This window comes from Colletes latitarsis, chromosome 2, assembly GCF_051014445.1.
Source record: "Colletes latitarsis isolate SP2378_abdomen chromosome 2, iyColLati1, whole genome shotgun sequence".
In the NCBI taxonomy this organism is placed as follows: Eukaryota; Metazoa; Arthropoda; class Insecta; order Hymenoptera; family Colletidae; genus Colletes; species Colletes latitarsis.
Window position 1 is genome coordinate 27,077,573 of NC_135135.1, and position 14,132 is coordinate 27,091,704.

At 37.8% G+C, this 14,132-nt stretch overlaps 1 protein-coding gene across 7 annotated transcripts in view; it reads right to left on the minus strand.

Annotated features, from left to right (window-relative positions):
* Positions 1 to 338: 338 nt before the first annotated feature.
* The window catches only part of Lpin (phosphatidate phosphatase LPIN), a 44,537-nt gene continuing 30,743 nt past the window's right edge, over positions 339 to 14,132 (minus strand). For 2 of the 7 annotated variants that reach the window (XR_013081762.1, XR_013081761.1), the window contains exons 2-12: positions 12,475 to 13,351; positions 10,551 to 11,537; positions 10,343 to 10,476; positions 9,988 to 10,196; positions 9,469 to 9,648; positions 8,600 to 9,133; positions 8,180 to 8,511; positions 7,591 to 8,094; positions 7,416 to 7,519; positions 3,548 to 3,812; positions 339 to 3,322 (exon numbers count right to left, since the gene is read on the minus strand). Coding sequence is in view for 1 of the 7 variants with exons in the window: in XM_076783169.1 (XP_076639284.1) it covers positions 3,671 to 3,812; positions 7,416 to 7,519; positions 7,591 to 8,094; positions 8,180 to 8,511; positions 8,600 to 9,133; positions 9,469 to 9,648; positions 9,988 to 10,196; positions 10,343 to 10,476; positions 10,551 to 11,537; positions 12,475 to 12,663 (3,315 nt within the window). In the remaining 6 variants the exon portion in view is untranslated. Of the gene's footprint in view, positions 3,813 to 5,974; positions 6,509 to 7,415; positions 7,520 to 7,590; positions 8,095 to 8,179; positions 8,512 to 8,599; positions 9,134 to 9,468; positions 9,649 to 9,987; positions 10,197 to 10,342; positions 10,477 to 10,550; positions 11,538 to 12,474; positions 13,352 to 14,132 lie in introns of all 7 variants that reach the window. The other 5 variants (XR_013081764.1, XR_013081763.1, XR_013081765.1 and 2 more) reach the window with 5 other exon arrangements.

Sequence of the window (14,132 nt, forward strand, 5' to 3'; positions counted from 1 at the left end):
ATTTAAAAAGCAAGATTTAAGAGTAGTTCGATCCGTTCGGTTATACCATTTTACTTTCTTTTGTAATTATCAAACCAAATGGGACTTGGAGACTATTTTTTCTAAAAAGGATTAACATAGTCTGTGGATGAAAACGATACTTTTTCGTAATTTCGTTGCAGGCTAAAACGCGTTGGCCAAGTAGGACATCGGTAAACGCAATGTAGGGACAAAGAAATTATTTAACCTTGTACGTCGTCATGCAAACGAAAGTAAAGTACCAGTAATGCTTGTACATACAAAATAAAGCGACACTATGCGACACTATTACAGGATTTTGGAAGTTTATAACCTAACAATCCCACTAATTTCTTGTTTATTGTTTCGATAGGTACAAGGTATACGATAAATACACATAGGACTTTAGTTATATATAATGACAGACGATAATAATAAACCAATCTCGTAGGTATACGAAAATCGCCTAAGTATTATGGCGCATCACAGAACGTGCAACAATAAAATTTCGAGTTCCATATATTCGGCAAAAAAAAGAGAAAAAAATAAAGTACGTGACGTAACGTCACCATTTTATACGGGATTAAAACGAGTGTTTTCTGTTGTTCGAAATAAAAAGAAAAAAAATAATCAACGATTTAAGACTGGCAAATAATCCGAAGAAAAGGAAACTGTTTCGTACGAATCACTATAGTACTGTTTCAACGATCAGAAATATTCTATAAAATTTATTCGTTACGTAGAAACACGCTTTCATGTAAAGATGCAATTATTTTATAAATGTTCATCTAGCTAGTCAAGCAATATGCACGTTTATCGCGGGAAACAGCATTCAAAATCTTAATCTACGATTTAAATACTGCTAAGGAATATTGAGATTTTATTCACTCGATAGAATTCGCGTCGGTACTTTTCAAGCGTTGCCAGCACGAGAACGCGTAAAAATTTCTATTGAAAACAAACAAACAAAAAATACTATAAACGAAACTATAAATAAATTCGAATTTATTTGTATTAAGTATAATATGATTAACAAAAGAGATAAAATAATACTAAAAATTAAACATCTGCTAACTTACAAATATCGTTCTACGATAATTAGAATTGTGTACACTCTTTACAAAATAAGGATTAACGTATTTTTAAATCTTTTGGTAAATCGAACAGAAAGACAGCACGGTTACTTTCACTGATTGTTGTTTTGTTCATTCCTCGTTTATCCAAATGAAATCATCAATAACTCATTTTAAAAAAACAAAAATTTCTTGTATCAAGCAAGACGTCGACACATCATATTTAGAGTACGGGTATATTTATTGTGCCGTCGAGTAACCTGCATCTAACACTATTTGCATCTGGTCGAGTGAGCTTCGGAATATCGATGATTCCTTCGTACAATTGTTTACTTCAAGCAACAGAAGCTTTCATACGTATCATTGACAACCCATTCTGAACATAAATCGCCAACAATCGAAACTCAAAATACCTCCAACGCTATTTCTTCTTTGGTCGAACAAAATTGTACTTTCTCAAGTTTAAACGATACGAGCTAAAAGATATAACGAAGAAAAAGAAAAATTGCATTATTCTCGCTGCTATTGCTGTAACTGTAGTTTCGTAGAGGTAAACAATAGCTTATTCTACTTCGCTAACGTGTACCTTTAGGTGATGCATTTTGAAAGACACAGGCGTAGAGTGTATGTCGTGAAAACGATAACCCGAGAGCACGATTTACATCGAACAGTGATACTTGTACACTGTCTAGAAAAACAAGGAGTATTCTCGGCATAGGAAACTATACAGAAGCATCATCCTCCGTGTGAATCACGAACTCGTCTTTGCACACTGTGATCGACCCGACTGTTTGTCCGACAAGCGTTAATTTGATCGAAATATCACAATACACAAACGATTACATTCTAAGATATGGCAATCTCACAGCACACTAATTCAACAGAGATCTTGTATAAAAATAAATAAGGATTTCTTCAACGAAATATTCGATAAAAATAAACTAAAATAGTTATATAAATTATATTACAAACGCTAGATTCCCATGTGCTAGAGCAGCCACGATCAAATGATTCTTAAGGGAGTATTGCTGTCTAGGCTGTCTAATCTTCGGCCTTTCTTTGTGATTTTTTTTTTATCGATAGGTAGGTTGTTTTGTAGTGACATTTTGCAGATATATTTATTCGTCTTATAGGTATGTACAGTATTTTTTTCATCAAAAAATATTAAAAATTGTGAGAGTTATAGCTTCTTGTTTAAAAAAACGCATTTAAACTGGCTTACATGATATTTCAAGATCTAGCAGACCGATCGACTTCAAATTTGGAGAGAATATTCAGCAGACACGCCTTTATAGCTGGAACTGGAGATTTAAAAAAATATTGAGTTTTACTATTTTTTTCGACAAATAGAAATTCGAAACTTGGAGCGTCGCCATTTCTTTATTTATCAGGATTTCGACTTCTCCCTGGTTTCTGCTATAACTACAACCTTCCTTATGAAGATACTTTAACCCCCTCTGTTTCAAATTATCTAAGCACCTTTTCCAAAAGAGCCATTAAATAAGAAGTTACACTTTCCACGATTTTTAATATTTTTCCATGAAAAAAATATTGTACATGCTTAGAAGATGAATGAATGTATCTACAAAGTCTCAGTACAAAACAGCCTATCTGTCGTTAGAAAAAAAAATCACAAAAAGGACCGTGAAATTGACAGTCTAGACAGCAATACTTCCTTAATGTTGCAAGTTTCGACCAACACGGAACGAAGTTCATCGAGTAATGGACAGCGTAGAACATCGAGACTACTATTGGAGCATGTTCTCTAGCACAACGAATCTACTTGTAAACACAACGATTACAAAAGATAATCGACCACTTCCTATGCAAACTTATCACCATGTTGTAATTTTACTCGTAGATATCGAAAATGTTTTTAACCTCGATCGAGAACGTAGAGTGTCCAATGGGAAAAAAATTCGCGTACTGTCTCGTAAAAAGCATAACCGACACACGCTTTTAACCTTTCTTTAAGCCTGTAATTATGTATCGAGTTTTTAAGTTAAGGAGGCACGCATCTCGTGCTCTCTAACTGATGTAATTAGACCTTGAAACGAATTTAGAGTCGATAATTAATGTTCATTCGTACTAAGAAGATTGGAATGTACTTAAATGATAGAAGACCGATTACGTCCTTTTTAATCAAGGCAAGAACCGTTGCGCGTACATGTTTATCGTTGTTTGACGCCTGTCGCTGAACCGAACACACCGAATGCCAAGCCTACAAATTGCGTTCCAAATATATTAACCCTCTATGGGCCCGTGTAACTTTCAGGTCACATGTTAATATATCGACATTTTACTAAATAATTTTAGTTTTCTCACAAGATTATTTAATGGGAAATTTAAATTTTCAAGAAACTAATACTAGTCTACTAATAACAATATTGATGACGGTTGGCAGCACCAAATATCAAAGTAAGTGGCTCGTAAGTTTATATTCAAGAAACAAATTCGGCCCATAGAGGGTTAAAAACTCGCACCAGTCAAGAACACTATAGCCGATAATACATGGAGTATAAAAAAGTAGTTAAATATGACGATCGTTTTCGTGTTACGAACGAAGTATCATTCTGCCGTCGCGCAAAACACGTTTCTTTTTAGGTAGTTTGACTCTGACTGAGGAGCTCCTCGAGCGACAGCACTGGTTCCCGCCAATACACAAAATGGCTGAACTCGTCCGCAGCGTCTTCCCTCCAGGCTGGGAAAAGATGGTCGACTAGGTAGCTCATATTTGAATATCTGGAAAAAAACAACGAGAAGACTTCAATACAGCCATCTCTGCATATGATATTCACATTTGGCGATGAAGGTCGACAAATACAGTGAACAGAGGGCAAATGTCAAACGTTTCGTTTCAGAGTCCAGCGTTATTCGAATAATTTTGAAGATATCTCTATGCGTTTGAGTATTTAGAGTAAATCATTTTCGTTCCCATAAATAAAAGATCATAAATGAAACGTTATATGTTAAGTAAATGAGAGAATGATTCTTATCGTACGCATGACGTGTAGTAATTTCGTGCAGTATGTGATTTTGATGCGACGCTTGGTAATTGTATTTTTGTGTAAAATGTGTAATTTTTGTGCAGTTTGTGTGGTGTTGCATTTCTGCGTATAATGTGACTTTTGTGTAGTGTTTGTCACGTTTCTGAGCCATTCGTGTAATACCTTGTACATTTTTGTATACCACACAAAAATCACATACAACGCACGATTATGACGTGCAGCATTGTACACACAGATATACCACACCCACGCGTGTGCGTACGTAAAGGATTATTTTCTCGTTTTACATAATCAATAAAGTTTTATTCACGAGTCACAAATAAACTTTTATCCATATAAAAATTCATTAATGGTTATATGAATGGCGAGTAGTTTTATTAGCAACTCGTGGAATAAAAGCGTGCCTAACTCTGGTCACAAAAAGAGAGATTTGCGAGTGCTCCTCGTTATTTAAGATACACATCCATTTGATTGTTATATCGGTAAGATTTGGGTCTTGAAATATATGTACGGAATGATCGTTAGGGGCTCAGACTACCTGTACCTCCGTCGAGAAAAAAAATCGATGGGATTGCAAGCTTTTTGCGGCCCGGAGGTATTTGATAATTTGAGCGAAGATTCTGCCCAACAGAAACTTCCATGCAGAGTTAACGGTGAAATTTTAGTGTTATATAGTATATACTATGAAGGGTGTTCGATTAACCATGGGAAAAATTTTAATGGGGGATTCTAGAGGCCAAAATAAGACGAAAATCAAGAATACCAATTTGTTGATGGAGGCTTCGTTAAAAAGTTATTAACAATTAAATTCAAAAATTTCAAATCGTTCTGAAAAAATTATTTTCAGTTGTGGGGGTCAATTACAATCATTCTTGGTCATTACACATACCCCCGAAATCCTACCCACTTTCGAGAAAAAAATTCGAGAAGGTGTTGAAGTTTTTCGACGAAAAAAAAATTTTTCAAATCGTTCTAAAAAAATTATTTTCAGTTGCGGGGGTCAATTACAATCATTTTTGGTCATTACACGTACCCTCGAAATCCTACGCACTATCGAGAAAAAAATTCCTTACCGAAAATCTAATTTGGCGCCTAAATTTTTCGACGAAAAAAAAAAATTTCAAAACGTTCTGGAAAAAATATTTTTAGTTGCAGGGCTCAATTACAATAATTTTTGGTCATTAGACATACCCCCAGAATTCTACCCACTTTCGAGAAAAAAATTCGAGAATGTGTGAAATTTTTTGACGGAAAAAAGAAATTCCAAATCGTTTTGGAAAAAATATTTTTAGTTGCAGGGGTCAATTACAATAATTTTTGGTCATTACACATACCCTCGAAATCTTGCGCATTTTCTAGAAAAAAATTCATTATGGGCGGAACTTTAAACGTTAATAATTTTTTAACGAAGCCTCGATCAAGAAATTGGTATTCTTGATTTTCGTCTTATTTTGGCCTCAAGAATCCCCCATTAAAATTTTTCGCAGGAGTGGCCGAACACCCTGTATATAAAAACACCAAAATTGAAGAATGAACTGCTCAGCGAAATTTGGAGAAGCGATAACTGGGGTTTTCTCCATGCGCAAATTTGCAACTTGCATATGTAAATATGTTCGAAGTACTTGGTTGAAAATTCGTGCACAGTCAGAATGGGTAAAAACAATTTTGAAGTACACATCGACACACCCCAAAAGCTCTTATATTTCGTAAATGTCCGATGCGTGTGTTAAATGTATTAAATTCATCGAACGATCTTGAACAAGGTTACGGTGGTGATAAATTCATTCCAAATTGCATCATAACACTTAAGGCGATGACAACGTTAGGATCGCTAAAGATGAATGGACCGGTGAAGATGGAAGTGATAAAAAAAGCAACTGTGTAACAAGTGCTTACCCTATAAATTATAAGAAGATAGAAGTTGTTGCACAACCAAATACCTCAAAACATACTAATTCGCGACAAACTTAATGGAAATTAGACTTCTAACTGTTTGTACACCTTGAAAGACACTGTCATTGGAACAGTTATTTTTATCTAAACGTGCAGGTACTACTCTCCTCGTCTCGACAAATCTCATGTGGAATATACGTATATACAAGTATGTGTAAAAATTGTATACGTCACGAGTGCGCGTACTATTGGCCCTAATAATCGACGTACTAGAAAACTAGAAATATTACTAATTCTATATAGAAAATACATTGTACGGAATAATATTCCAGTCATGAGGTAGCAAAGTCTATACGTGTGAAATTGAGTCCAGTACCAATGGTACTAATGTACAATTATGCAAGTATCGTTTATCGAAACATTATCAGCTGAACTAATAGAATGAAACAGCTATTATGGTTGTGCCGCCATCAGTAGGTGTTTCGCATGGGCAGTGGCGGGAATAACTCATTGACGATATCGCACTGACACGCGTAGCTGCAATCACAGAAATATCCGACCTATCAGTATCCCTTCTTTTCAATCACCAGAATGTAAATACGTCTTCCTTTATTCGCTTTCTCAAATAAATTTCATATTTACTGACTTCTTTGGCGTCAATATTTGCCATTAAAAGTGCCAGTTAAGGGGGTAGTCTGAAAGTTTCAACACAAAACAAAAATCGATTTTTTAAATTGTATCTCCTAATAGATTCAGGTCCTAAACTCGTTGCCCTGGAAAGATTGCGGTGAAGTATCACGAAACTTTTAACTTAAATTATTCGTATGTTCGAAGACTGTACACTGAAATATCGAAGTCGTTTTCTTTTTTCAAAATAATATTTCTCGGTATGGCTATGCATGATATAGAAAAAACATTTATCTAAAAAGTGAACCAGCACGAACGCAAAACATCGAGTATTTCCCGTTTGTTTAGACGACTTTAAAAATAAAGTTCAACAATTATTTGTCTTAATTTAAAAAATCTTGGCTCCGTGATGGTTTACTCGATAGATAAACTAAAAAATGATGCATGTATATCTCGTTAAATTAAATCACGTATACGTTTGCTAATTTTCATTCTAATAAAATTATTTCTTCGCAGAAAAACAAATCGTAAAAAAAACATTTTTCGAACCAAAATAGCAGACTGCCCTCTTAACAAATTAAATTCTATCGCGTAAAGATGCACTAATCTAGAAACATGCAACATACTTTAACGCGTTTTGACTTTTTAACATACGCATAAATGATTTCAGTGTCGAGTACAACATAGTAAAGTAACACGCAAGTAAATATTAATCTAAACATTATGTATGCGTGTTCATGTATTTCATTAAGTAGTACTAAAGAAGTATAAACTAATAGAAAATATGTTAAAATAATATAAACGTATAGTTACTTACGAGGATTGGAATGTCTGTGTCAACTCGTGTTTCAATTCACCTCTGTGGTTTATAGTGAATATCCGCATAGTCGGAATTCCTACAGCTCGATACGCCCAAACATCCTACAAAAAATATTGTATTATAATATTCATATACAACAGAATTTTTTTGTGCTGTAACTTAAAATATTTACATTAATTCGATTTCCATAACCAGCATAGAATGGCTTGGAACCTTCGGGGAACAATGCTTGAATATCGCTGAGACAGGATATCTTGAATTCCTCGGGCTTCTTCTCTATCACTTCACGATGGAATGCTGAGATTAGACTGGTGGGATTCAGAAGCAACGGTCCCTCGGGCAGCGACAAATCTCCCTGCTTGATGCTCTTCAGATACTCTCTGGTAACTTTGGCTTGTCCAATGGCTCTTGCCGAGAGATAAAGCAATTTGTACCCGTTATTCTTAATCTTCGTGAACAACTGAGCAACACCCGATTGGGCCCAGTCTTTGCCAACGATCGGCAGAATATGACCCAATACATCGGATTTTGTAATAGTACCGTCAATGTCGGAGATGACGATCTTGTCGTCCCATCTCCACTTATAAATGTGGCATTTACAACGCGTCGTGCCTTGGTACGCGGTCGTCACACTAAACACAACTTTGTTAGCACCGTCTTTCAAATTCAGACTCGCCTGTAAGGAAACGATCAATTCGAAACGAATTATAAAAAATTCTTTCGTATCATTAGATAATCGTTAGACAACTACGAATACTCACTATTTGTACAGACGACAATCTTAAAGTTTTGCGGTATTTCTCTGTTGATTCGTAATACGATCTCCTCTCTTTGGGTATTTTAACTCCTTGCGATTTGTTTTGATTATTATCAGAATCCTCGCTGCCGCTGTAGCCCTCGCCCTCTTTATCGCGGGTTTTGTCAGTCTTGGCGATATCTGTTATTAACGTTGTACATTGTTCTGCAGTCTTGGTTTCGGAGGGTATAGACTCAATATTCTGATCAGTCTTTGTGTCCCTGTTTGAAATTTCGTCGACCGAAGTGCCCTCCTTTTCGATCAGTTGCTCCGAAGATTGCATATTGACTCCGTCGGCTACCACGAGTAAAATAACGAAAATTGTAGTCGCCATTTGGTGCAACAAATAAAGAATTAAAAAAGTGACGTCCTTCCAAGCACTTACTTTGACTAAGCTCCTGAGACTTTTTAGGCGGTTGCGTAGAACGTCTCCACGAAAACCATGAACTGTAACCACTGCGAATTTCAGTCTTCCCACTATTGTCCTGCTTCTTCTCCTCGTGCATCGGTAACGGCATGCATTGCGCGTACAGATTCTCTATCGTACTTTGCGGCAAATGTCTTTGAAAGACCGCGTAGGTCATCACGATCGGGCAAGCGGTAGCCCAATTGTAAAATTTGTCGTTAATTTTCACAACTAAATTTGGATTCTCGTATAATTTTGGATCCGAGCATATGTCCTCGAAATGGAGTAAATTTTGATGGAAAGCTTCTTTGGCTGGACCATTCTCGGAATCTAAACCACCGCACAGGGATAAACTGATGTCCATGTTGTTGTCGAATATGGAATGCTTTGGCTCCTCGAAGTCGCTGTCCAGCGATTTTGGCCCACCGATAACTTCCTCGACGCTGTTTGGACTTTGCGGTAAACTGGGTCCGTTACCTGATTCTGTATCTTCCTCGTCCATTCCTTTCCCATCTAGGAGGACAGAAATTCATCATTTCGATTCACGCGTTTCACGCACGTTACGCAACAACCACATTTTCACGTATTATCGTTAGTTTAATGATTAGTACACGTTATAATAGTAATAATAGTAAATCTTATACGTTATAAATGTTTCAATCAAATGAAAAAGCAGTAATATTTAAATGTTTAGTTGTTTTTAGTAATGCAACATTGTAAACACATTGGAAATTAATATTAATTAAGCTTAGAATAAATATAATAAAATAAGATGAATAAGCAGTTAACCCATACGCTAATACAAAAAATCTTTCATACGGCAATGCAACAGCGAATTTTATTTGTACCTTTGACCGCTGTTGGATCTCTGTGAGAAGAAGGGAAATAAAGTGCCGCGACGTCGGGGTCCAGTTCGTCGGCATTAATGTCACTGAGATAAATTCCCTCGGATTCTGGATTGTGTCTTACACGAGAGGTCTTCTTCATAAACGAGAACATACCACTGAGCATTGACCGATGTGCTTCTGCTACCATTGAAAAAGCAGTTAGCAAAATGTTAGTCTAAAGCGTATGACACAATGCTCACTGGGATGAAAAGATTCCACAATGCAATGTTATTACTATCGATGTTGTGCATGTGTGTGTGTACGTGTATGTCTGTTCGTCTGTCTCTCCTTGTGTGTGTGTAATAATAAGAAAGTGATGGTTAATTTAAAAATACACAAAACGAAAATTGAGATAATATGAATTAATTTATACGCATGAACATCTACCCAAAATATTTCTTTGACAGCGTACAAGAATTTCAGTCGAACCAAAAATGAAAGTTTTGAATCGTAGAACGATAATAAAAAAGATCTACTAACTATTATTTGGCTGGTTTACGGCGATCGAAGAATTCAACGAATTTCTATGGGACACGTGTGTTGCATCCAGAGGTAGGCTCGGCAGTTCACCCCATCTCCAGCTCTGCTGATGGCCTTTGTCTTCTCCCTCCGTGCCTTCTTGAGTGATTTTGCGCATTTCGAACTCTGTGTCAGACTGAACAGGTGAACATGGCCTGGAATCTTGATTCCTGTTAAACGCGATGATAATGGAAGAGTGGAATAATTAATTTTACGTGTAAATTTAGTTTTGCATACGCGGTCCCTGCAACGTGCAGAACACATAGGGCAATCCTGCATGTACGCAAAATTCGTAAATATATTCAAAGCGACTTACTTTGTAACTTCAGTATCACTGAAGAAATGGAAGTCCGTTTCAGGACGTTTCTCTGTCGTTTCCTGCACAGACGTCATAGGCTCGACAGAATCGTTCTTCTCCAATTCTGTGGTTGGATTTGGTCCCTTTAACATCTTTGATAAATGTACATATATCAATAAGCAAGTACCATGAGTAATATTTAATTCTTTAAATGTTTGCAACTTACAGATTCGCTGAGAGATTCGTCGGCAACAGCCGTATCGTTTTCGCTCATTTCCGTTTGGCTACTGCTACCATTGCTAGTTCTTCTCTGAGATCCCTTCTTCTTCATAATGCTCTTCCTCTTGCGTTTTCTCTTTGTCAAATTACTATTCTTGTTTTCCTCGACGCTCTCGTTCTTTGAACTCTTTTTACACAACGACGAGTTCGACTCGTCGCTCGATTTCTTCTTCTCGTTACTTTTCTCATCGTCCGTGATCGGTCTGAAGTCGTTATTTACCACGCTAATCTTGCGAATTCTGTCAGACGAAGTCACGGCTATGAATAATTTAGGCGTTGACGCAGCTGGATGCGTTTCATCGTCATTTAAACCATCCATATCGAAGATCTCTTCTTCGGGTTTCAAGGAGTCCCGTTTCTCGTCTTCCTTTATCTTCCAATCGCTCAACAACGCTTTCTCGAACTTGTGTCTTTGTTCCGCAGGCAACTCCGGGAAATTTTCTTTGAACAACCTTTCTTTGTCCTCTGTTTTCAGAGCTGAATATTGTTCACGGATCATTTGCTGCTTTTGCAAAGTGGATATATTAGCAAAATGTTCTCTGAACATTTCGTCCCTCTCTTCCACAGTCAAAGAAGCTATTTGTAGCCACTTTTTCCGATGTTCCGCCGGAAGATCGGAAAATTGCTCGGTTAAGAAATTTTCCCTTTGATTGGGCGGCAGAGCCGACATCTGTTCCCATTTTTCTTTTTCAATAGACAAAACAGACTCTATGAGAATCTTGTCTCTTTGTTCCTTAGGGAGATCGGAGATAATGTTGAACCTAGATGGTGGAAAACAGTTGTCGTCTGGAATGGGTGAACAAGCCAAATGAGGTGGAATTTCTGTGTCGGTCGGGGATCCATCGGAGCTGACTTCTTCTACGAAGAAAGCCTCTCCAGAGTCCCCCAGTTTCATGTGAATTTGTCTTGGTTCTCCATTTATTTCTATGTCCACCTGCAAAAGAAAAATAGATCTTGTGAATCGTGTGGTTCTGTCTCAAATAAAATGCTAATATATAAAATTTTTAATATGTATCTCTTCAAGATCACTCTGATACGATAATTTATCATACTTAAACTCTTGCTATATCAGCTGCGGTGGACAAAATTATCAATGTATGTTGGAATCTGGGTGGTCAGGTAATGCTCTTTTCATGTTATAAGAGTTTATTCATTTACATTGAACTCAACTATGAAGAATAACAGAATTTGCAATGAACTGTGACTCTTTGACAAGGCATTAACACCTGCAGACTTCTTGGGCAACTCTAAGCTCCCCGGGCCCTGCGGTCCGGGGATATATATGTCTTAGCAATAGTAGGTGCAGAGGACCCTTAGATCTAGTGACTAACAGACGATGACTTATCGATATCTGGTCTATTAGTCATCCAACATGTAGTTAACAACTCCATTGACTTTTTTTGCACTCATCCCACCCATTCAAAAGATCCTCGTATCCATTAACCCCTTAAGGCTCATATTTTTCCACGAATGATCAGTTTTCTGTATTGGACTTGTTTCTGAGCTATATAAAAATGCGTTTTTTGTTAATTACAATGTTGTATCCAACGTATAATTTGAAGGAAAACAAATATTGTTTTTCAAAGCAGTCAGACTCAGGTATAAGCATTAACCTTGTGATGTAACTGTACTATAGTCCCCTATAAACACTATTTACCTCTTGTTACTCTAAATAACAATGCTCAGACCCACCAAAAATGAAATTAAATATTGAGATTTGTAACTCGGAGAAAGGGAAATCGAAGATGAACGTTAAAATCAAAGTTTCGAAAATTAAAATGCATGGATATTCCCGCTTCGAAGGTAAACAAGCGGGATACGAATCTTTACCGCGAACGAACCGTAGGAAACGTACGAACACAGAAACTCACCACTTTTTCCCTGGAACGAAGTACACCAAGTTTCCCGAAACGTACGTGGAAAGGCGAACAGGTGAACGATCCATCCGGTTGCTCGACGACGACGACGTCGATCGCACCGGTGAGCGTCGCCGCGTTGATCTCGTTGTAAAAGTCGCGAAAATTGCTAATGAATTTGCCGATGTAGTTCATGCTGTACATCTTTCGATCAATGTTATGGTCAAAGCCACCCTTGATGCGAATTGCTGAACGATTTCACCACGTTGAGTCGACCGACGTGTCTTCGAGATGCGTCGAAGTTACGAAGATACGTGATCTAAGAGGGCTTCTACGAAGGTAGACGCACTGTCCAATGTAACTGTTCAAAAATTTACCTAACCATGTCGAGTCAACGGTTGCCGCTGACATTCACGAAACTCACGAAACGCGACGATCCTTGGCCGCAACGAATCGAAAAGCCACGATCAACGCCGAAACCGTAATTTGCGTCACTGCGTCACTGACCCCGCGAGCAGACGTTTGAGAACTGTCAAGGATTCAAAGCCGGGTAAATACGTCGATCGAATAGAGAGCACAATCGCGTTTATCGCGCGGATTGTCCGCCGAGAGGCATAATTCAAAACTATGAGTTCAGGGACGAAGTACAAGATGACCAGTATCCCTTCGAAAAGGATAAATACGTAATGTAAACCGCACGCGAATCCTTTGTTCTTCGACGGTTCGTTGAGAAATCCGCACGACCACTAGCAGACGGTAGTCGCAGTTGACGTTACGAGGGTCACGTGACTCGCCTCGACCAATCCGAGCGCCGATACGGGTCGGTCAATAAGACCCTCTGCCACGTGACGAGACTCGCTATTTACCGCGTTCTTTGAATTGCACTTCGGACCTGCAACAGAGAAATAATGACAGTCGTTAGTCACCGAGACTAATTTTATTCGACCAAACACTTATCGCACTACGCACATACAAGTACCAAGCGTGACCATTGGCACGGAGCAATTCTACAAATAAAACTACTTGGAGATGTAAACAAAGTTATCGTGGACTTTGGTTCTTATCGTAACTTCATTACAATCGCGTTAATATACAAATCTGCGAGTAAATTGTTGTTCATGATTTAATAATAAACGTATTTCATAACATTAATTTATTCTTTTTAGAATACGAGATAACGACGTTACGTTACGATGAAAATCAAATGTTCGCGGTGACTTTTTTTTTACGTTGACGACTAGTTTTATTCGGAGAATTGTTCTGTGCCAATACTTATGCTCGGCACTGTACTTCTTTGACCGCTGTAACCGAAGACGTGTCTCTCGGTCGTAAATACCGCCATAGCGCTCGATGACGCAGCCCTTCCGTCTCTAAACGTTCGAGAACGTTTCGTCGATAACGGCGGACTAGAAGTTTCGACGTGAATCCAATTCCGGCTGGTTTCATGCCGTGAATCGCGATGCACGCGAAATCCTACAACCGCAAAGTTAAAACGAAGCTTAATGTTATGTAAGCCCTTAACGCTGCTTGTTTCGCGTTAGCAAATCAAGAGATAAAACGGGTTTGCGTGCTGTCGATGCATTTATCATTTTTCTCAACAAATTGACCGTTGGACCCGCCAGAAAAAAATCCGACGTGTGTACAAGCATGGATTAACGACAGATTTACAGAAT